Source organism: Uloborus diversus, chromosome 4 (assembly GCF_026930045.1).
Source record: "Uloborus diversus isolate 005 chromosome 4, Udiv.v.3.1, whole genome shotgun sequence".
NCBI lineage: Eukaryota > Metazoa > Arthropoda > Arachnida > Araneae > Uloboridae > Uloborus > Uloborus diversus.
Window position 1 is genome coordinate 151302981 of NC_072734.1, and position 23337 is coordinate 151326317.

General features: G+C 33.8%; 1 protein-coding gene across 1 annotated transcript in view; it reads right to left on the bottom strand.

Moving 5' to 3' along the window:
* The window catches only part of LOC129220924 (uncharacterized phosphotransferase YvkC-like), a 90078-nt gene that overhangs the window by 19847 nt on the left and 46894 nt on the right, over positions 1-23337 (bottom strand). The window contains exons 17-19 of the mRNA XM_054855359.1: positions 22034-22132; positions 19190-19357; positions 474-608 (exon numbers count right to left, since the gene is read on the bottom strand). Of these exons, the coding sequence (XP_054711334.1) occupies positions 474-608; positions 19190-19357; positions 22034-22132 (402 nt within the window). The remainder of the gene's footprint in view (positions 1-473; positions 609-19189; positions 19358-22033; positions 22133-23337) is intronic.

Here is a 23337-nt window from a genome sequence, read left to right on the forward strand (position 1 = left end):
GGTAGAGAAATTTGTTTCTACTATTGCTCAATGTTTCATGCTTTTCTTTATTTACGCTATCACCCTCCCCCCCCCAAACAAACTTTCCTTTTTTATTTTTATGAGAAAATACGCTAGTAAGAATATAAAACTTTCAGATAAGATAGTAAAAAAACATCCAAAGATTAGCTTTTAAATGTTGCATATACTAAGTAATATATGTAGATTGTTTTAAAATATAAATGAATATCCCCCCTCCCTCTTTTTTGAGGAAGACTGGGAAAAAGTAGATCTCCAACATTTTATTTTTACACTGCCGTACACTTTGTGTTTGATTACAGTATTTCATAAGATTATTTAAACTAAAACAATATACCTGCAAAGGTTTTAAATTTTATGATTTATGGGGGGGGGGGGAGACATAAATTTATTGACTGTTATTTCTTCAGTATTGTGATGCTGCAAAAAGAAACATATAGAACTTGTTCGTATACCTCACACTGAAAAGGAAATTGATCAAGTATTCCTTGCCATGTGCTTGGAATGTCTATGAAATTCTCAAAATGGGGAACAGAACTATCAATTTTCTTGTAGAGTTTGTCAATCGCTTTAGGTATGCCAAACATAGCCTAAAAAACAAAAAATATTAGCTAATAAAAAATTAAAAACAAATCTACTTTGTGCACTAAGCATTTGAATAATTTCAGAAATAAAATTCATTGGATATTTACATCAGTCATATTCACATTTTTTCAATTTCTACAATAAAATACAGTAAAGTGAAAAAATACAGTAAAATTATAGCTACAGTAAGTAGTCTGTAAGATATACATTCATCTCCATATAAATAAAAATGAAACTCTAAATGTGTGTGTCCAGGTTAACTTGGAAGCAAACCAGACTGATTTTGCTGAGATTAACAGTTTGTGTTGGTTAGATCTACTAGTTTGAAAAAAAATAAAAAAATCCTTTTTTATTTGAATTTAAAACACAATTTTTTCATTTTTTTCCAAAAATGTGGATGAAAAATTATTCGGACATATTTCTGTCATGTATCGTTCGATAGAACGGAAATTTCTGCATATGATAGGATTTGTTCAAAATCTGCAAAACTAATTAGATAGAAGTTTTTTTTTTTAACAAACAGAGAATATATGTGTATGTATGTTTCTTATGTGAATCCCAGAGGGCCTTGGCAAAATTTGGCACATAGATATTTTTGCAGTTGGGAAGGGTTTGTGGGTGCTTTTCAAATGTTAAAAAAATAACAAACAGTTAGAATTTTAATTTTAGAGCCAAAAATGGCTCTTTTTACTTGAAATAGTTATCATATACTCTTAATTTTAAAGCCTCAAAAAAAAATCTCTTTAGCAGATTTTCTTTCAATGGTTGAGAAACAAGAAGGGCCTAAATTAACCAGGAAAAAAGTTAGAAGCATTTTGAAGCTTGTGAAAATCAATTTTAAATTGGATATTTATCCTCTGCAAGAGCAAAACTAAAATTAGAATGAAGAAATAATTGAGAAGAAATAGCTGAATATCTGCTGCCATTTTTTGCATGAATATAAAAAAATAAAATTCTTGCTCTTGCTTTGAAGCTTTTCCTGTAATAGGGGGATATAAAAAAAATCTCTTTTGTTTATTTTTTGATGACTTATTTTTTTATATTGTCGGTAGAGATTATCAAGGATTTGAGTAGTATTAATGAAAATTTTTACAATTGACTTGAACCTAATGATTTGAGGGACTGATATCATTACTCAAACAAAGACTTTTAGAAATTACTAGCAAAAATACCCGGCGTTGCCTGGGTAAGCAATAATTAACAGAAACAATCGTTACTTGCATTTGTTTTCTGTTTTAAGTAAAAGAACTTAAAACACACCTTTTTGACGTGACTTAAAATCTAGCTTCTTCCTTACTCATAGAACTAAAGTAGCAGTAAGTAAAAAGAGCAAAATAGTATTCATTTAGAAACGAAAATACGAAATTTAAGCATATACAAATTTGAAGAATTTCCGAAATATGAAATTAAACTTCACATGTTTAAAAAGATTTATCAGTTAATACTTATTTTTTTTTACATTGAGTCTTACCTTCTCTGTATGTCTATTGAAGAACGAACTGTTTAAAAAAATGTAGCCGCGCGCCCGTGATCCCCTTAAACTTGCTTTAGTTATTTCGAAAATCTCAATTATTGTGGGTTCTAGGTGCGATTTAAAATATTACCGAATTTGCGGGAATCGTTTTGGGATACCTTGGATAATGCTCCCCCTCCTCACTTCGTAAAAGGGTATATTACTAAATTTTGTTAAAGAGATATTGCCGCCATATACTAAAATACTTTTGGTCACCATAAAATGGCACTAAACAATTTCATCCGTAATGTTTCCAAAATAAGTAGTAAAATTTGGCGATGGTTTGATTTTGTGCACAAAGTCACATTAATTGAAGTTTTTGTGCTGTTTATGGATTTGCCTAATTTAGTTGCTGGATTTTTTTACAGTAAAAAAAGTTTTTAAAGATTCTTTGATTGACGATATTTTGTTTACATGGTGAAAGCCGACATACATAGTCTTTGACTTCAAAAACTGCGACAAATGAAAAAACTGCCAAATGCATCCGCTACTGAAATCTTTCTGTATAAATTTTGGCGAGGTTTCTGCTGTTAGATTGGATAATGATTAAAAAATCCAATCAGCACAAATAATTTAAAAAAAACCATTAATTACCTAAAGTTCCGTTTAAATGGAAAATAATTGTCGCGTAGTTGCGTGGGGAAGGCCGGGGAACATGCTAAGAAAATCATTCAACGAACTTGTGTTCGGCCCGTGAATCCGTATAGTGGTGAGCGTTTAAATAAACAAAGACATTTCGGCATAAACCAGGAACGGTGAATTCACCCCGCGACAAAGTGAATTCACTAATCGTTTGATTTGACAGCTTGATCATACGATCTTATTGTTATGGGAGAACTCTAACTCCGAAATGATATGAACATACATTACGAGAGCACATGATAAAAATGGAGGAGTTGGCATTACAAACATGAACTGAGACCGAAATATTTTACGAAGGGTACTCACGTACATCTGAAGTTGTCATGCCGGGTAACGGAAAGCTGAAAGTCCAAACGAAGAATAATCCATGAGAGTTCGTTACATAACCGATTTATTGTCCCACTTTTTCTCATTACAAACGGGAAGCATGGTCAGCACAATCGCACAAAACAGTGGCAGAACAGACATGTGGTCACAGCATATTAAATCATCGTGGCACAGCAGTAAAACATAATGCGAAGCAATCACTCATCAAATACAGGCACACCGAACTAAATGACCGCTTAGGAGCCATACTCGGCCGAGCGAATCGGGCCAAGAACCCTTCGCTCTTCAACACGGCGTTCCGATGCAAGCAAAAATATGATCTCCCTCTAAAAAACGTTGCGTGGCCTTTTTATCAACATTTCATGGAAGCTTCTAGAACAAAAGTTACATCATCCCAATAACCGACTCGAAGCGGTTCCCTGTCCAATACAAATCATTTCAAAACCAAAACTTTCTTGCGGTTGGCTAAAAGTTCAGTGACCTCAGAAATGCGAATCAATGACGTCATCATAAACTTCCCAGCACGCGCAGAGAAAGGATTCAGCAAACGGCTCTCGATCGGCGCCGGAAATCGAAACAAAAAGAAACTGAATGAATGTGGATTACACCACATTTCCCCCCCTTGACAAAGTTTTGAAAAAAAAAAAAATTCCGGGCAGCCAAAAAAAAAACGTCAAGTACAACCAGTACAAATAGACACAGGCACACAGCAGACGCTGTAAAGTTGCCTTTGAGAGCAGTTAAAAAAATTTGCCTGAAGATGGAGATCAAAAAAAAAAAAAAAATTAATGTGCATCAGAGTCATCATAACCCAAAATGTTCAAATTCTAAAAAAAATGTGCCACACAAAAGGGACAATCATTGGGAAAACAACTATTTACAAAGGCTCAGATTTTCAAAAATTTTGCAACATGGCAAAAACAGCCTCAAACTTCACTAATTCCAATTGAGCCTGAAACTTTCCCAAGAGAGCATCAGTAAACAAAACTCATCAAATTTCAAAGTTGCCACAAATTTTGTTTTTAAATCAAATATGTACAATGGCATCAAGCATGGCCAACCATAAAAATTTTCAAAATGCCATACCAACAAACAGAGAGCAACATGGCCAAACAATTTCAAAGTGTAAACAAAAAAATTCGTTTTCAAAGGTTCCACGAAAAGGCCAGAAAAAAATTGCAAAGGCTCTCAATTGTATCCAAATAAAAAAAAATCACTTTCGTTCATCTCCATATGTACAACATTTTTCAAACCAACAAAAATTTGATGCATTAAATTTTTGACATGTCATTTCACAATATCAAATTCAAAACTTATTTCCAAAAAAAAACCTTGCTTCTATTTCAAAAATTTTCTTGAAATTATTTCAAAATATTTACACATCATGCAATCAAAATAATTCAAATGCAATTCACTTTATACATACAGTGTTTCAGCTAACACAGAACATGGGTGCATCAAACTTTCAATCAAAATCAAAAAAAAATTTTCACTTGTGAAATGCACAAAACTTTTCATTCCAGTCAAAACAAAATATACAAAATGGACATATTTCAATTCAGCAATATTTACAACCACTAGTGGATCACAAAATCAAAATGTGTGTACACACTGCATCAACCAAAAGAAAAAAAACATTTACAGCATTAACTCTGATCAGAGATGTTAACTATTCAATTATATCAAAAAAAAAATCTGCATGCTCTAAATTCACTTCAAAAAAAAACATGGAATTTCACAAACAAACAAAGCAAATATACATGTGTACGCAGAATGCCCCTCATTCAAATCATTCATTTCAAGTTGTCACACATCATTCAATTGGTACTCAAGGAAGGTTATAATTTAGAATGAGGCACGAAGGAAGATTTTTTTTTTTACTTCACAAATCAATTTTGTACAAAAAAAAGTTTTCCAAATCTGTGAAATTTTGAGGTCGAAATAAAAAAGGCATCAGATCTGAACAAATTTAGATAGCCAAAAATGTACCTCTACAACACAAACCAAAACGGGGAAAACAGGGAAACATCATCATTAGGTGCACCAATTTCAACAGGGCTCAACCCAACCAAGAAGTACCATCAAATGCACCTTTCACATTCAGCAAATCATTTCAACCAGTCAACCTGCAAAAAGGGCAAACAAAAGTGACAATACACAAGTCAAATATTTACATCAATGCATCAAGAACAGCATATACAGCACTTGAAAACAATTCAATTACTCTGTTATATATATAACCCCACATGGCTGTCAAATTTCATAATACTCCATACACTATCCTGACACAAGAAACGAAAATCAAAAACAAATGAAATTTTTCAATGAAAAACAAATGATCAAAAATGAAACAAAAAAAATTTCTTTGTCAAAAAAAAACAAATCAGAAGACGTTGGTGAAAGCTGCACAAAGCAGAAAGAACAATTCTTGAGATGCGGGGACTAGTGCCGGTTCCAATGAAAAAAAGGGGACTCACAAAATTAAAAGAAAATGTACGGCCGCGATGGACAAGCAGAGCTTTCAAGAAAACCAAAACCAAACACAACTGCATGCACAATCGAAAACTGCATTTGCATTGACAATTTTGACCTCTCGAGACAATTCTGAGGCTGCACAGCAGTCCAACCATGCATGACGAAATGATCAGAAATGATCTCATCCAGCCCGCATACTATTTGCATCACAAGAAGAGGTACTCTTTGTACTGAAAGCAACAAACTAACTTCTGAAAAAAATTTAAAATGGGACAAAACAACTTTCAAAATCAAAAGGAAAAAATTTTGTGTTTTTCAAAAAAACACCTTGATACTTTTTTTTTCTTTGTTAAAAGAAAACAAACTGAAACAAAAAAGATATTTTCCCTAACCAATATTTGTTTGTGTAAAGAGTTATCCTAACCATGAATTACATAAAAAAACAATTTTCAATTTCAACAAGCAGCCAAAATGAATTTTCCGCCACAGCATAGGTCAACTTATCCTGCACATGGAACTCCAAACCTACCAAGAAAGTACTGCAATGCAAAAGAATAAATTTTGACAAAAAAAATTTTTACAAATACTTGACCGTGAAAGTAAATTGAAGAAAGTTCCAGAAGAACAAAAATTTTACTTGAATTTTTCAGGAGACCAGTCCAAATTTTCTTCATTTTTTTTTCAATCTTGAATTTTGAATTTAAAAGTTCTTGCTGAAAAAGAAAAAAAGTTCGTGAGAGTGTTACACCAAAAGAATGTCGTCAGCTACCACATGAGGACGTCAACAGGCATGACACAACATCAGGTGACAGGAGGACACCAAAGGCTCATCAGCAGCTGGTTCGTACACGGTCAAACACATCATTGGGAGCAGGCGATCACATCTGAAGGGCAGGTCAGCCAAAACATCAGGCAGGCAGCAGATCTCATCAAGGCAGTAGCACGCATGGACACAAGAAGAGGCACTAACGGCGGTTTCTTAACGGATAAGGACATCTCATTTCTGGATCAGGAATTGAAGCTCGAGGGCTGGGAGGCACTGGAGCATCACCACAGGGACTGACATCTCGGGAAAGGCAAGCAGAGGGCACAGCATCCGCATTCGGACTCTGATGGGGCGACAGAACAGGCGGCTCAGCATCCAGTCGATCGACACTCACTTCAGGTGAAGGTGGTCGCAACACGGGTATGTCAACAGGCTCATCAGGAACAGGGAGTTGATACGGTTGAGGCGAATCAGGACGCTGAACAACATCATCGTTTGGCAACTGATTTTCTTGAAGATAAGGAAGACGTTTCTGGACCTTGATCAATCGGTTGATGTGTATCTTTTTCAGAGGTGCCGCTTTATTATTCAGTTCTTGAATGAGCACAAGAACAGGAGATACAATACGTTTACAAAAGAAAGGTCCACTAAAGGATGGACGAAACTTATTTTTCGACTTAAGATACAGCCAGTCGCCAGCATTGATCTTTCGAGATTTACAATTGGAATTTTGGGTCTCATTTTGTGCCAACTTCTTTCTTACAGAATTCTGGTAAACCTCCCGATAAACAAATTGCAATTGCTCTAAAAGTTTGTGCAATTCAAAAGCCGAATCCAAAGATGGATTAATATTAAAATTAACAATGTCTGTAATTAATGATAATTCTCGACCGAAATGAACTAAATTAGGAGAGAATTCAGTAGTTGAATGTGTGGACGCGTTATAACAGGCTTTATGAACATCAACAGCATAATCAAAATCAAGACCTGATGCTAGCAAAGCTTTAATCGAAGTTTTAATGGATAGGTTCACTCTCTCACTCAGAGTGTTAGCTTGGGCATTAGCCGACGTAGTGTGCCTTAACTGAATATTAAAAAGCTGATTAAATTTAGCAAATAGTTCACAATTGAACTGACGACCAAGATCTGTCAAAACTACTTCAGGTCTACCAAACAAAGTGACGTATTTAAAGAAAGACTTAGCAACTGACACAGCAGTTATATTATTCAAAATATACAACTCTAAGTGTCTCGAAAAGGCATCAATGACAGTTAAGATATATTTGTTATTGCCGAGAGGTCCAACGATGTCGAGTGTCACTAGTTGATTGCATTTAACAGGTGAAAAGGTTTCCTGAAAGGGTGCTTTGTTTATACGATGAGGCTTTGCCTGAATGCACTTGGTACAACTAGCACAGTAATTTAAGCAGTCAACATACATTCTCTCCCAATAAACATTTTTAGTTAGAAATGCATAAGTCTTATTTATGCCAAGATGTGAATGATGAGCAATACTTAAAACTTTAGCTTTTAAAGAATCAGGAATGACAATTTTCAAATTTTCCTGATCATCATTAGATGAATTACTTTTGCACATCATTAAAACCAAAGTTTCAGGATGGATACAAAATTTGTTATGTTTTTCAAGAGCAACTCTATTAAGAATATTATTATAAATGACAGATAATTTAGGATCTTTTAATTGCTCTTTTAAAATTGTCGATTGAGTTACTTGCAACAAAGGATCTTTCTCCTTTTCTCCAACATCAATTAAACTCAACACATTAACACAATGTTGTAAAAGTGTACCAGAATTCTGTACATTATCAACAAAATTAACATTTTGATCAGAACCATCAGTGTTTACACAATTCCCAGTATTATCCTCATACACTTCAACAATTTCCGGTAAAACTTCCCCCTTATCGAAAGTTGTGTCAACCACAGGGTTAATTCGATTATCACGTAGCAAAGAAGGATCTGATACTATATCAACTTGATGATTTGTAAGGTCTGTGCGAGAGAGCATGTCAGCAAATAAATTTTTTTCACCAGCCAAATGTAAGAAGGAATAATTGTATTCAGATAAAGTCATTAGCCACCGAGTAGTTAAAGATGCAGGAGACGAGTTTTTACTGTAAAATTTCAGACTTTTGGCATCACATAATAAAAAGATGTGGCGATTAAATATGTATGACTTGAATGCTTCGAGAGTCTTCACAATTGCCATCAATTCTAGCTTTATAGCAGGATACCTTGTTTCAGCTGGAGAAAGCAATTTCGAAAAGAAAGAAATTGGGATAAACAAACCATCCCTCTTTTGCAAGAGCACACCACTTATTGCCAGTCCACTTGCATCTGTGTTCACATAGAATTTCTCATTCCAGTTCGGTTGAACAATATATGGATTCTTGAAAAACACTTCTTGCAATTTTTGAAAACATTCATTTACTTCATCTGTCCATTTAAAAACTGCTTTAGGATGGGTCAGCTGATTCAGTGGATGAATCAAATCAGAAAATTTGTATATGAGTGTTCTGTAATATGAGCAAATACCAATGAAACGCTTCAGCTGCTTCTTTGTTTTTGGTGGAGGAAAGGAAGTAATTTTCACAATATTTGACGAGATTGGCAAGACTTTATGTTGAGAAATCTGGAATCCCAGGTAATCTATTTTGTCCATGAAAAAATGACATTTCTTTGGTGACAGAGTCAAGTTAAAGTCTTTAAGGACTGAAAACAGTTTCTGAAGCTTGACCTTCATCTCATCAAAGGTTCTTGAAGCTACAATCAAATCATCTTGATAACTAAAGATTCCATCCATGTTTGTTTGTTCACAAACAGTGTCAGAATAATGTTGTTGTATGCTCGCCCCACTGGCCACGCCAAAAGGAATTCTGTGAAAAGCGTAAGTACCCCAAGGTGTAGTGAAGGAAAATTTGTCTCGGTACTCTTCTGGTAAATCAATTTGATGATAGGCAGCATGTAAGTCCAAAGTTGAAAAATATTTGTATTCTGACAAAGAGTTGATCAGGGAATGGATCTTCGGAAGCGGGTAAGATGAATGAACAATTATGGCATTTAAAAGTCTTAAGTCTAAGGCCAATCTGTACTTTTGTACGCCTGATCCGTCATCTTTTTTCTTCACCAGGAGACAGGGGCAACCGTAATTAGATAAATTCCTAGAAATCACGCTGCCTCTTGTAATTGATTTAATTGATTTTTAGCTTCTTCTTGAAGACTCTGAGGTATGGGGAAAGGAAGCGCCTTAATTGGATAATCATGAGTGAATTGAAAATCAACTCTGATTCTGTCTGAATGACCGAGAGAGTTCAAAGAACTTGAAAAACACTGTGTATTTTCTTTCAGCAGATTTTGCATGTCAGACAGTTGATTATCCTTCAAATGAGCCAAATTAAAATTTTCCAAGTTAAATTCTTTTTCCCTGAGTTGCACAACTTCATTAGACGCCTGAATAAAGTTCAGTGAATGCTCATTATTTTTATTCTCAATCTCCTGAATATGGTCAATTTGACTCAAATGCCCCAAAGTCATGTTTTTATTGAGATGAACTTTTTGAGAAGAATTGTTCTCAACGTATAGATAAAAAGAATTTTTCTTGCACAGCTGCCCATTCGGATCCTCATCAATAGAAATTATCGACTCTTCAATTTTAACTGAATTAACCGAATCACAAATTGTAAACAAAAAATGTGATTTGTTGTCTAACTTCCCATGAGCAAAAACTTTAATGAGAGCAGTTTGTTTTGGTTCAACAAACTGTTTAGAAAAAACCTGAACTCTATTCATTGCTTCCAAACTGGGAGATGTGTAAGCACTACAATTATTACACAAGTTCACATTGTTGTCAAGTTCATGAGGGCTCCTCAACAAAGGAAATTTGTTACCGTCATAAAATAATACATTCTCTTTAGGTAGAATATACATGTTATGTTTAGTTAAGAAATCATAACCAAGAATTCCCACAAATGGAGAATTATCTCTGATATTCATAGTGTAGAAAGAATGACGAAAGAAATTACTTTGAATTTTAAATGAGAATTCTACACATGAAATAAAATCTACACTGGAATTCACAGTGGATACAGTTATTCGTCTTCCTAAATTTTTGATTTTGACAATTTGTTTAATTTTCTGGACAACATCATCACTCAAAATGCTAAGACTAGCTCCAGAATCAATTAAAAAAGGAAAAAACAAATTAGAAATTTGAACTTTGACTAATGGCAACTTATTTGACAAGTCCTCATGATGTGAATTTTGTAATCTTACATTTACCAGAGCTGCAGGAATAAATTCCTGAGCTTCAACCGACAATGATGACTTATTTTTCACAGGAGAAGTTTGAGTTGCAAGAGTTTTGCCAATTTTAATGACACCGGTGGATTTTTGAACAGGTCTCGAGTAAGTATGACCACTAGAGCGAGTCAGATCTGACACATTACCACCACGAGTAGAATTATTTTGGCCAGAAGGATTTACATTATGAAAATTTGGCACCGAGTTATTGAAAATAGGTGGTTGTGGTACAAAAGGAATATTATGAGGTGTAAAAGACATATTATTTTCAGAAAAATTATGAAAACCAGGTGTAGGAGGTACAGGAAAATCAACACCACAATTATGATACAGATCATTAGAGTTCATGTTAGCATTTTGTGTGGCATTCATGACATTGCTTTGATTTACAGTACACAAGGAACTCATGTCCTTTGCATCATGTACCATACGAACATTTGAATTACCACCTGGACAAGAATTAACAACATTTTTGTCTTTGTTTGGACAGAAATTATAACTGTAATTAGGCAAAAACTCTGCAGTATGGTGAACTGGCTGTGGAAAGTGAAATCTGGGCTCTGGGTTTTGTACCAACAGACTTCTATTTTGAATTTGATTATCAGAGGTTACCACTGGTGCACAATTTTGAAAAGACAAAATTTTTTCTGATGCCTGTGGGTCAGATTCATTGTTTGAATACACAAAAGATGTTTGGGAAGCATTAACACACTTAATGGGAGAATACTGTGTACCCATATCATTGTATTGAATTTTATCTTTTATAATTCTCGAAAAACTCAGACAGTTCACCTGATGATTTCTGAACCTGTTATTAAACCTCTGATTTTGACGATAATTATCATTTCTGAAATTATATCTAATGGCTCTAGAATTCGATTGATTATCAGTATTAGAAAAATTTCCCGACACAGGTCTTTCAAAATAATCAGAACGGCCCAAGGGCTCAAAATTTGAATTATGTGATTGGCTGAAAAAATTGTTTCGACCATGAGAAATATTAGACCTAAGTCGTCGATTTTGAAATCGAGCACTGTTGTTCATTTGTTTTAAATACACAAAACATCTCTCTTGCACATGACCAGCTTTACCACAAAATCTGCACAACAGTTTTCTGAATTGACGGTTTTGAGGAAATTGTCTTGAAGACACCTCACATTGTTTAGATTCACATGCAGAATTACTAGGAATAGTGTCCAAATGCTCCTGAGAAGCAAACAATTTTTGTTTTGGATAACCATCATTTTGTTTAGCTTTAGACTGAACACCCCTTTTATTTTGATCCAGTTGCCATTCTAGCGAAACAATTTTTTCCTGTAGTGCCAAAACATGTTCATCAGAAAATTGAGGATTCTCATAGGATTTAACATCATCTTTCAATTTTTGCAATTCCTCAATTTTTTTTACAGCCAAGTCAAATGACTTGATGTCAAGTTCTAGAATTTTGACTCTAAAGTCTGACGGAATGGTAGACAACAATTTTTGGTACATTATTTCATTTTGAAATTCAGGATTCTTAATTTTGAAAACACTAGTGGTAATTAATTTTATTCTATGAGCCAAATTCAAAATTGACTCTGATTGTTCCATGTTAATGGAGTGAAAGTCCTTCATAGAATAAGTATTAACCACCGGCTTAAAAAATGATAACAATGCATCAGTTACTTTTGTAACCGAGTCAGAATACCTTAAATCTGGTGTCTCTAAAATATATTTAAGTGCTGCTCCTGACAATTTACTTTTAATGTACAAGACACCTTTTTTTTCAGACCACGAATTAACACTAATTATATCTTTAACCTGCTCTACAAAATATTGTGTTTCAGTGGGATCTCCACTAAAATTAGCAACATTGAGCATGAATGGGGATCTGCCAGAACTGTAAGTTCTACAAGATGCAGCATTTTGAGGGGTTTGTGTCACACTAGCATTATCAACAGTGTTGGACACGGCTGACAAAGTTGGGTCAACCTGACGGGTTTTTCTTTTAGTAGGCATGGTCAAAGAAAAATTAATGCACAACCAGAAATTTCACTTGACTTAGAATGACATAAATTTCAACAAGAAACAATTTTTCAACAGTAGATGTACAAGCAAACAATTTCCACTGAGCGTTAGAGTTCATTCCCATAATATCAAGTGTTACAAATTTATTTATTATTTTTTTTTTTATGAGCTCGGTTTCACAAGAAAAGGAACTGGCACAACGCCAAAGATGGGACTGGTCACGCACCAAAAATGTCGCGTAGTTGCGTGGGGAAGGCCGGGGAACATGCTAAGAAAATCATTCAACGAACTTGTGTTCGGCCCGTGAATCCGTATAGTGGTGAGCGTTTAAATAAACAAAGACATTTCGGCATAAACCAGGAACGGTGAATTCACCCCGCGACAAAGTGAATTCACTAATCGTTTGATTTGACAGCTTGATCATACGATCTTATTGTTATGGGAGAACTCTAACTCCGAAATGATATGAACATACATTACGAGAGCACATGATAAAAATGGAGAAGTTGGCATTACAAACATGAACTGAGACCGAAATATTTTACGAAGGGTACTCACGTACATCTGAAGTTGTCATGCCGGGTAACGGAAAGCTGAAAGTCCAAACGAAGAATAATCCATGAGAGTTCGTTACATAACCGATTTATTGTCCCACTTTTTCTCATTACAAACGGGAAGCATGGTCAGCACAATCGCACAAAACAGTGGCAGAACAGACATGTGGTCACAGCATATTAAATCATCGTGGCACAGCAGTAAAACATAATGCGAAGCAATCACTCATCAAATACAGGCACACCGAACTAAATGACCGCTTAGGAGCCATACTCGGCCGAGCGAATCGGGCCAAGAACCCTTCGCTCTTCAACACGGCGTTCCGATGCAAGCAAAAATATGATCTCCCTCTAAAAAACGTTGCGTGGCCTTTTTATCAACATTTCATGGAAGCTTCTAGAACAAAAGTTACATCATCCCAATAACCGACTCGAAGCGGTTCCCTGTCCAATACAAATCATTTCAAAACCAAAACTTTCTTGCGGTTGGCTAAAAGTTCAGTGACCTCAGAAATGCGAATCAATGACGTCATCATAAACTTCCCAGCACGCGCAGAGAAAGGATTCAGCAAACGGCTCTCGATCGGCGCCGGAAATCGAAACAAAAAGAAACTGAATGAATGTGGATTACACCACAATAATCAACCAAATCTAGTTTTTATTAGCCAATCTTGGGGAAAAAACGTTACTTTAAGATTTGACTTGAGAAAAGCCTCAAACAGTCAGACGAAGCACAAAAACATTCAACAATTCTAACTATGAACTGGCAGTTGAGATGATACACTAAATAATGAATTGGGTTGAGGAAAGCCTTCGAACATGGAACAAAAAAAGCTCATAACTCGTTTTTCATACAACTTAGAACTTTCTAACAGATGCCATCTTCAGCAGAAAAATAAGCGCTTTCGATGGACACATAGTTTTAATATGTGCACGTATTTTTTCACCGTCATAATGGGGCATTTATGCGAAAATTTGGACAAATTAGAATAAAAAAGGAACTATCAATTGGATTTTTTTCGCACTGGTCTACAAATCTCCCCTGTACCAAAAAGAACAAATGGTGAAAGTTTCAGTCAAATCTGCCGGGTAGTTTCTGAGATCTTAGGGAACAAATTTACCAAACTCTATTTTTATATAAATAGATTGAACTTATTCAAAAGGGGAATTTTCAGAAACTATTGTTCGAATTTTGATGAGATTTGCTCTGTAGAAAATATGTGTTGATGCTATTTTAGAACTTTTACTCACTCTGAAAGGGTTTTTGGAACTTTTTTTTTTGCATCCAGATAGCTATTTTTAGAGGGATTGTTGGTGCTATTTGACTTTTACTCGAATAAGGACTTTTGTTTTTATCCTAATGAGGAATTTTAGGTATTTATTTTTCTTACAGAAAGTTTTGGGGACTATTATCCTTATTTTAAAGATAATTTTTAGAGACTGTTGTCCTTAGTCTGAAGGAGATTTTTAAGAACTGCTGTTTTCACTCAAATAAGGATTTTTTGGGGACTAATGTCCAGATTGTATTTGGTATTTTTGGGTACTGTTGTCTTAATTCTTATGTGGATTTAGAGTCTGTTGATGCTATTCTGAGACTTCTGCTTATATCCTAGTGACACTCTTAGTTTTCTCCTTATTTGTTTAGGAGAAAAATCATGCCACAGTGCTCATGTACTTACTATTATGTGTTTCGTCAGGGATTGATGCAACAATAGACCAGGGGCGGCATTTCAACGTTTCATTTGGGGGGTCGAGTTTTATAAATGTGAGTTATCTCAGTTTGGATTAAAATACATGTTGATTAACAAGATAGGATCATAAAATAGATTAAGTATTTATAAAAATAAGGCTATTAAGAGAGCTTAAATATTAATTAATATAGTTTTATTTCATCATAAATTATTCCTGAAAATATTTTGATATTAGTTTTTACCTTTCAGAAAGTTTTAATGTACGATTTTTAGAATCTGGAAATCGTGTTACTTTATTCCATCAATATGCAATGTCGTACTTTTTTGCCAATATAACTAAAGATGAAAGTCTTTTTTGTCCCATTGTGCTCCGAAGATAATTTTTTTACCTCCTAATGCACAAAAATGATCTTTCACAACTAGCTGAACCAATTGGAATGGTTGAAAAACAGTTGAAGCTACAAAGTTAGAAAACACATCTCTTAGATTTTTCTCTTGAATATAACCCAGGTAACTTTGAATATTATGCTATTCTTCCTTTTTCATCATTCAATAGTGTAGTGGCTATTTGCAAAACAATTCTTCTTGCTCAGTGCTATAAATTTTACTTATAATTGAAACATTTTATTTCTCCTTTTCAATAACCTATCAATATAACATTGAGCTTAAGGCCAACAATACAGATAAATCTTTACCATCAAATCTTATTTTAATTTTATTAGAAACAATCTATTATCTGATACAAAATACTAATTCAATTTTGTGACTTTATATCATCATGTTGATTTTTGTCACCTTCAAAACTCATTTGGATTTTTTTCCGCCTTTTTAAAATTGACGCGAATTAAGATTTTTTTAAAGTTTTGCTCTTGGTTGAAATATACATCCAAGCAAAATTTATTAACTGTTTCGACTGTAGATTTAGCTGAAGCATGGACAGTCCGAAAATTAAGGTTAGCGGATTGAAGATGTTTTGATAAAGTACAAAATTTTTTTAAAACTCTCCACAATACAAACAAAGCGAATAAACATTCAAACTAAGTCATAGGCATGTAAAAGGACGTCGGCTTTTCCTTGAAAGAGTCGCATTCAAACAGTCCAAAATTAACAAGGAGGGTTTTTATAAATTTAACTTTTGAAGAATATCTTGTGTCACTCAGAAATGACAAAGTTAAAGAGTAACCAGAAAAAGCATTTGTTGATGATTGACTTTTTTCAAAAATAGTGTGTCTTTTGTAAGAATTTTCTATGAATGTATACAAAGCATTAGGTTGCTGAAATATTTTTCTACCAAAAGGAATCAGTGTTCTCTCACTAACTAAATACACATTTAAAATATGAGCGTAACAATGTACGTAAAATACTAAGGAATTTCTTGTAAAATCGTGCAGCCACACCCCTGGTCCTCTCATAACACTAAACACACAAGTATGAAATATTTAGTCCACACGAGGAGATTACTTTTTTAGTTGAAACAAACTGTGATTCTCCATCACTTTTTTCTGCTCTGAAAAGGGCTGCAAATGATTTACAATTTTCTAAGTGACATCCAAATAGCAAAATCCGCTTGTGTAGTAGAAATGTCTCAAGATTCATTGACTATTTTAGAATCAGTGGGCGTGTTTTGTAAAAAAAAAAAACTTTTGGCATATCGTCGCTTCAGAGCAACAGTAGGATATCTTAGTGTTATTTCTGAGATTAAATGTCTTAGTGTTGCTCTGAGGCGACGATATGGTCGCTGATTTGCAATTTACGTAAACTAAATTTGCCCATTTCTTATCATTCTGTGCAAAAAATTTGGGGGTGCAACTGCCCCATCTCGCTCCCACTATTTGCCGCCCCTGCAATAGACGCAGTTTAAGCCAGGCCAGACATAACCTGATGAGAATTTCGCTTTTTAGAGGAATGTTAACTTTATTTACGAACTTTTTTTCATTTGAATGAGAATTTTTAGGGACTTCAGTCCAAATCTTAAAGGGATTTTTAGGGACTGTCGTCATTATTCTGATGAGAAATTTTACAATTTTTTTTTTAAATTTAAGCCTGATTGTTAATATGTGTCACTTGATGTTCTAATGCTGTTAAAAAATAACGCTGCTAGTTAAAAAATAAAAGGCAACGGGAAAAACAGAGCTTTTTAACAGCTTGCTAATGGCAGCCTAGTATACTTATAACAAATAATCTGAGAGATCAGATGATTGATTGAATACAATCCCAAGAAAGCTAAATCTGATGTGGACTCCACACTACTTCATTGTATATTAAAAAATTAAAGTTTTTTAACAGCTACAAATAATGAGTCTATATGCTCATGCATGTGCATTATATGTAATATTTTTAAATGCATTTTTCTAACGTATTTTCATACAAAAGTATGGTAAACATTTTAATTGCACGAAAGACTTTTCTAGCGGGCTATCTTTGCAAACATTGACAATTTTAACATTGATTCTATGGGAATCATGCTAAATATCAGCAAACCAAAAGCAAATTCGGAATTTCTCTTTCATGTCCAAATTTCTTGCCAATTTAATGATTTATCATCAAGTTGGCGACAAAAATTTCGTACGAAAAAATTTGTTCGTATACCATTTTGCAGGGGTAGAACTGACCAACTTGTCACATATAGGACATTTTCCGCAAAAAATATAGGACAAATATAGGACACATTATATGAATAATTTTGCTATGAAAAAAGAAATAATACATATCATATATTATTTATTTATTCTTATCAATGATTTTGTTTAAAAAAAAAACCTCAAATAAAATTATTCCATACATCTGAAATGACTTTCCTGCAGTTGAAAGAATAATTTTTGAAAAAAACAGTGTACTTTATAGACGAAATAATTAAACAAAATTTGAACAAAGAAATTTTTTATTTTTTCTTCCTCAATCATGACCCAAGTACTAATTCCACTGTTCTTTGATTTTATATCTAAACTGACCCCTTTAACACTTGTATTAAGAACAAACAGAGCTTGAGAAAGGTCCTCTTGACATTTTTCAGAGTCTTCTTTATGCTTGAATATTTTGACATGCTGCCTCAATTGCGAAAATTCACTATTGCTTATTGGCACTGAACAGTAGCAAAAATGGCAAAAAGCGGTAAAATCATCTTTTCCTTTAGTGCACCGTGCACCAAAATTTGTAGAATTAATGTCCTCCTGGTTCAACAACAAAAAACGGGAATATAGGAAATATACGACATTTTTCAAAAATATAGGAAATATAGGACGATTTTGATGCTTTTCTTGAAAATATAGGAAATATAGGATATATAGGACTACTTCCACCCCTGCATTTTGTGATCTTCAATTCCCGACATTGCTTTCCATATCGGAATCAAAATTGATTTACTACAAAAATCCAGCAGACCTCGTTGGGAATATTAGAATGCAATCAAAAGGGAAGGTTCAGAACTCGACCCTATATAGATCCTATGTAAGAAATTTTGACCTTGTGCAACAAATCTTTCTGAGTTGTGCCCATTACACACAGATATACAGCATACAAACGACAAGAGAAAACTCAAGACAAAGAACTCAGGGATGGTTGAAATAGAAATTTCTGTTATCTACTGGGTGTTTCAGTTAACTGTTTCAGAATGCCTGAGAGGTGTAGGGTGCATCCTGACGACTCGAAATCATATAGCAATGGGGGTTGGAAATGATTTCTTGATCCCTACAAATGTTACATATGCTGGGAGTATTCCAGACTGTTCAGAGATCCACGTGCTGAAGATGTGAGGTGTGCATTGCAGCGAGTGGAAAAAACTTCAAATACTTTCTTTGGCCCATGTACCTTTAGCATTTTTACATGCAAAATTAAAATGATTTTGCACTTACAGTCTCTTACTTTATGATGCTTCTGTGTACATCACCGCTTCAGGAAAGTGGTCGCAATGCACCTTACTCCTCTTAGAAGTTCTGAAAGAGTTAACTGACGCACCTTGTATACATTTGTAGGTATGTATGCAAGTGTGGATAGGTTAACATATTACTCAACATTTATTTATGGGTGAGCAAAATTCAAATTTAAGTCTAAGTTAAAGTAAATAGTTTTTGGCAAATACATTACTTCCTGTACTTTGAACAAGGAAATAGAAATGAAAAAAAGAAAGCATAAACCACCTAAATAGACCTTTGCTAATGATTATAGCCAGAAAAAGGGCATACAAGCTTTTTAGCCATTGGCAACAAAAGCTTTATTATTTTAGTATTTGTGTCTAAAAAAGTAAAATAAAAAGGATAAAAGAGTAAAATTTTGGATAAAAACTTTTACTTACTCTTCCTAAGAAAAGAAAACCTAAATATTTTCGTGCTTTTGTTGCATAACCGTATCGTTTCACGCCGACTTCATGAATCTTTTTCGTTGAAACAAGGCGTCCAAACAATGCAACTTCAAATGCTTTTTGATTGTTAGATATTTCTTTTTCATTGTTTCTGAAAAGAGTCTATGTATAAAGAACATTAATTAACTGTTATCTGGAGTGCGAATAACCAATACTTAAAATTTAATATTTTAGACAAATTTTCACCATAACAGAAAAATATTGGAACAATAAAATTTTCAAAAAGATAATAATACTAGAACATATAATTAGATCTTAAATCATTGCAGTTTTCAAAGTTTGACATGGACAATAATGTTACGAGTTTGGTGCAACTTCAAACTTTCTTCCGCCCGGGGCGATTCCTCAGTTTGCCGCCCTTTGGTTGAGAAACAGTCAAAAGTATTTAAAGGAAAAATAAGAACTTAATTACTAAGAAAATTAAAGAATATGCTCCATTCAGAAAACTTTTCAAAATTAGTCCTAAAAATGCATTTTAAACATTGGTGACACCAGGCAGGAGCTTAGAGGCCGGCGCTCTACACAGGAAATTTTCCTAATTTTGAAATCAAGAAACGCAATTTTATGGTTTCTTTGGTCTTGTCGAATTGGGTAATGACTTCCTTTTGGATCCGTGCTTGGGTGCCTCCCTTAATGTTGAAAAACTCGGAAGTCGCCGCTTTCCTGGATCCGATGCTGCTACATTACAGAATTTGGATGGTTTTCTTTTTCACAGATACAAGGTGATAAGATTAATAAGCCCTATAAGTTTGGTTAACCATACTGATTTATGAGAAGGAAAAGTTGTGCATCGAAAATCATTATTTTCCATGTGAATGTGAAAGGTTTACTTAGACATCAATTCACTAATTAAAATCCTTCCACTTAAATGAATGTCTCACTGAATGAATTGAAACTCACTGTTTATAGGAATTTTGCTGATATAAAACTGTAAGATTAGTCGCAGTTATTATTTGAGTTGTGAGTAACTACTTTTATAAAATAAACATAAAATTCATTCTGGTCTGAATAAAAGTATTATAATAAGTGACCAATTAAAGCAATTTCCGAAACAGATAATGCTACCCCCGAAGATGAGCAATTAATTGCCCACCATTTCAGACCTCTTTTTTCTTACTCTTGTTGTAACTTTGCTCAAAAAATAGGTTTTTTTTTAAATAAGAGTTTTTAAGTAACTTTCTTAAAATCAAGTGCTAGTTTCATATTATAACGAAAAGTTGTTATTATTTTTTTGGCCTCCAGTAGTTCATCAAAAGCATGATTTCCCTATTGGGAAACGAACTTTTTTCACATCAAGAACATGAAATTGCCGCCCCACCAGCAAAGTGCCGCCCGGGGTGGACCGCCATTCCGCCCCACCCTAGCTATGCCACTGATGACGACACAGTTCTTGAGAAAACACAGGACATTTATTTACAACTATATACAAGAAATATCGTTAACAACTGCTAAATTAATCATAGCAATTAGGCAAATATCAATTAACACCATAAACTCATTGTAACACACATATTTACATCAAAATATGCAAAACTACAGCGTAAAGGGTAATACATACTTTTCAGCATTTCAGCTTAAACAAGACTCCACAGTTAGAAAGCAAACTGACTCACTCTCTCATTCACAAGAGGCCCGTCATTTTATACCCAGCAAAGAAATATCCAGAAAATCCTACTACATTCTACCAATTTCTCATATTTTCTTTTTATTCTATCAGGAATCTTATCAATCAAAAATGGGGGACCGTATGCTTCATTTGAATGTAAGGGGATGTATATTAGTTATAAGAAACTATTTACAGGTTACATTACTAAGATAACTTTAGATGAAAATTACTGGAACTAATGCCAAAATTAGCCAAATCACCACAAATTAATCACCACAACAATTACTATTTACAAAATGTGTAACAATAGGAATTAGTTTTTCTTGAAAGGAGCACTTTCTGGAAGATAGAACATTAAAAAGATTGTTAAAAGCGCATAAGAATTTTGTGCAAAAACCAAAACTAATCAAGTCTAGGATTGCATCAAAGGAGTGGAGTTTGAATAACTTCCTTGATTTTAATTCAGGTAAAATTATTCATGAATGCTCTTCATCCTTTTCAAACCAAGACTCTTCAGAAACTTTTCCTATCGGGGGGGATTTCTTAATTTAAGTATTCTATTCCTAGGTCATGATTTCAATGACTGTAGCGGTCAAAGTTATGAAAATGGTGCAAAAATTAAAAGTTTTCAAATTAGAAACTAAACCTGGAATACAGGTCAGTGACATTGTTCAGAAGTGTTCATTAAGAGAATTATCATTATACACAGAACAAAATACAAGTTGCTGTTTCTAATTCATGCTTTTACGGATGAAATATTTATAGCTAACATACACTTAATTTTCCAAAACATGCGAAGTTTGTACTTATCAAATGCATGCAGTACGTACTTAAAAAAAATTAAAGAGTAATCAGTTTAGATTTTATGTGCACAAATTAATTTCAAAACTGAAAGGGAAAGGAATGTTAGAATTAATGATAGCCATAATCAAGAGATTTGCATGAAATCACTGAAGGGGGTTGATATTCATTCTGAAATCAGTTGGCAGGCTCATTTGATTTTGAAATGGCTTGAAAACAGCTGTTTCTTGAAAAATGCGATAAATAAATCCCTCCATTGCTGATTATTGGATTATCAGAACCACTCAATATCCAATAGCCTGATTTTGCTAATATCTTCAATAAGCTTATCCTAAATTAACTTGAAGCAGTAATGAAATGTTGTTACTTACATCAATAAGGCTGATCGTTACTTGTTTATGTGTCACTGGCAGTACATGAGCTACATATGGACAATATTGTGTTCGAAATTCTCTTATTATCTGGTTACGCTGAAAAAAGAATCAAAACATTTGGTACAATATTTATAAATAAAAAAAGGTTTATTTAAGTACTTGAACTAAACAAACAAACTAAAAGATAAGATGTTACAATGATACATTTAGAGGAAGCAAAAAGATTCAACTTCTGTAAGCAGGGACCGATTTACACATCCGGGTGCCCCGGGTACGGACAGATATGGTGCTTCCCCACCCCACACACACATACAAAAAATATGAAGGTAAATGTTTGATATTATTTTGATAGAAAGAAAACTTTGAAATATCGATTTAATATTAAAAAAGTTAATATTTAAGATGTTTTTCAAAGAAATCATTTAATATAAATCTAAAATAATTTTATGGTTTTCATGTTAGAAAATTTTTTACAGTTGCAGATGGCAAAACTATGATACAAATGGTAAAGGTAAATCATAATATGCTTTCTGCGCATCAATGATTCTTTATATATTTTCTCCTTTGTTTTCTTGTAGTAAATTCATCTATAATGTCCTCATAATCAAGTTTTAGGTCAAACTTCCTTTTATTGATAACAGAGCTAATCAAGATAATTTACCATCAGAAATGAGAGTACGCAAAGGACACCTAATTCTCTTCAATAGCGAAAATGATCGTTCTGCACAACAGTTGGCTAATATGCTTTCATTTAATAAAAAAAATTGTCAAATGACAAAATTTTTTTGTTTCCTTTAGTTAGAGGCCCCGAACAATGGTCCATAAAAAAAAATTTGATGACAGAAATTTGGTGCCTTGGGCCCGGGCCCCGAATGCCCTGCTGTAAATCAGTCCCTGTCTGTAAGTTGAAGCAAATTTTATGCTGTTTCAATTCCTACTTCATGTCCATTATTTTTCCAACAGTAGACTTTGAAGAATTAAAAACACCTTGATAATACAACAGAACCAGGCATAAGGTTAAAGAAAGGCAATTTCCATTTTTACACCTCATTAAGAGCCACAATATATTACATAGAATTGAAAAAAAAAGCACATTTTTAAATGGCATGCAAGATTTTAACTTGATATTATATAATAACACTTAAAAATACACAATACGTAGAAGAAAGAATTTAAGGGGGGAATTTGTTTAGATGGGTCAAATGATCTACTTTTTCATGTCATAAAATATTAATAAAACTACTCAAGAATATGTTGCCGAAATTTCAACGCCAAATTCTAATTAATTCCAAAGTTTGTTT